Source organism: Nematolebias whitei, chromosome 1 (assembly GCF_014905685.2).
Source record: "Nematolebias whitei isolate Nwh7 chromosome 1, NemWhi1, whole genome shotgun sequence".
Lineage (NCBI taxonomy): Eukaryota > Metazoa > Chordata > Actinopteri > Cyprinodontiformes > Rivulidae > Nematolebias > Nematolebias whitei.
Window position 1 is genome coordinate 42,873,840 of NC_056498.1, and position 1,108 is coordinate 42,874,947.

The 1,108-nt window shown below is 51.5% G+C and overlaps 1 protein-coding gene across 1 annotated transcript in view; it reads left to right on the plus strand.

Annotated features, from left to right (window-relative positions):
* Positions 1 to 1,108, plus strand: part of LOC119418787 (hepatoma-derived growth factor-related protein 2) — a 19,675-nt gene that overhangs the window by 5,735 nt on the left and 12,832 nt on the right. Inside the window, exons 4-5 of the mRNA XM_037686125.1 lie at positions 110 to 448; positions 525 to 680. Coding sequence (XP_037542053.1) covers positions 110 to 448; positions 525 to 680 — 495 coding nt within the window. The remainder of the gene's footprint in view (positions 1 to 109; positions 449 to 524; positions 681 to 1,108) is intronic.

Sequence of the window (1,108 nt, forward strand, 5' to 3'; positions counted from 1 at the left end):
GAATAAAGGGACTGGTTCTATGTACTGGTACTAATGGAAAAGGGGCAATTTACTCTGAAGACAGTTGAGATGTTTGGTTCTGATGTTCTCTGTCCTGTCGTGTCCTCAGGCAACAGGAAAACCCAACACTACTGCAACACGAACAAAAGCTGCTCCTGCACCTAAACCTCCACACAATAAACTCCAGCGCCCCTCCGCACCCAGGAGGTCCATCAGTAAAGGTGCTGCTGGTGCTGAGCGCCCTCCAGGCAGAGTTTCAGGAGCACCAGAACCTGCTGCTAGGGTCTCCATCAGAACATCTTCCAGGCTCGCTTCAGATGGACCCACAGCCTCCAAACAGACTGAAGAGCTTCCTGCAGCCACCAGAAGCAGGCGGGCGGCAAGCGCCGGGCCGAGTGCACAGCCACAGATGACCGGAAGCTCCACTCCTGCCGAGGATAAAAGAGAGGTGAGGACGGGAGACAAGCTGACGGCGTGAGTTTCAATAAAAACACAGTTAGATGTTTCTTCATGTGTCATCTCAGACGAGATCAAACCGAGCTCCAGACTCGTCTGTGAGGGAGCCTGAGGGAGGAGGAGGAGCAGCTTCCAGCGTTGCAGACACGGAGGAAGCTGCTGCTGCTGCTGCTGCTGCTGCTGCGGGCAGAGTGTCCACCCGCAGCAGAGGCCCGGATGTAGACGTGAGCTTCATCATCTGCTTCATATTTAATGTCACATGATTTAGGACAGGACTATTCAACTGGCGGCCCGCGGGCCACTTCAGGCCGGCACATGACTTTAGTCCGTCCCCCCAATGAGTTCATAATAAAATAAAAACATTGGGAGGGGACGTTCTGGGTTTGTGTTTTATCTTCAGTTTATTGTATTTATGATTCAATGCAACAAAACAAACCAATTTAAAATGTAACAGATGATTGTAATATTTGTTTTATTTACAGAATGACTTTAACTGCTGGAAGTCTGGCCCCTGAGCTGCTGCTCTCAGTAACTGTGGCCCCTGAGCTGCTGCTCTCAGTAACTGTGGCCCCTGAGCTGCTGCTTTCAGTAACTGTGGCCCCTGAGCTGCTGCTCTCAGTAACTGTGGCCCCTGAGCTGCTGCTCTCAGTAA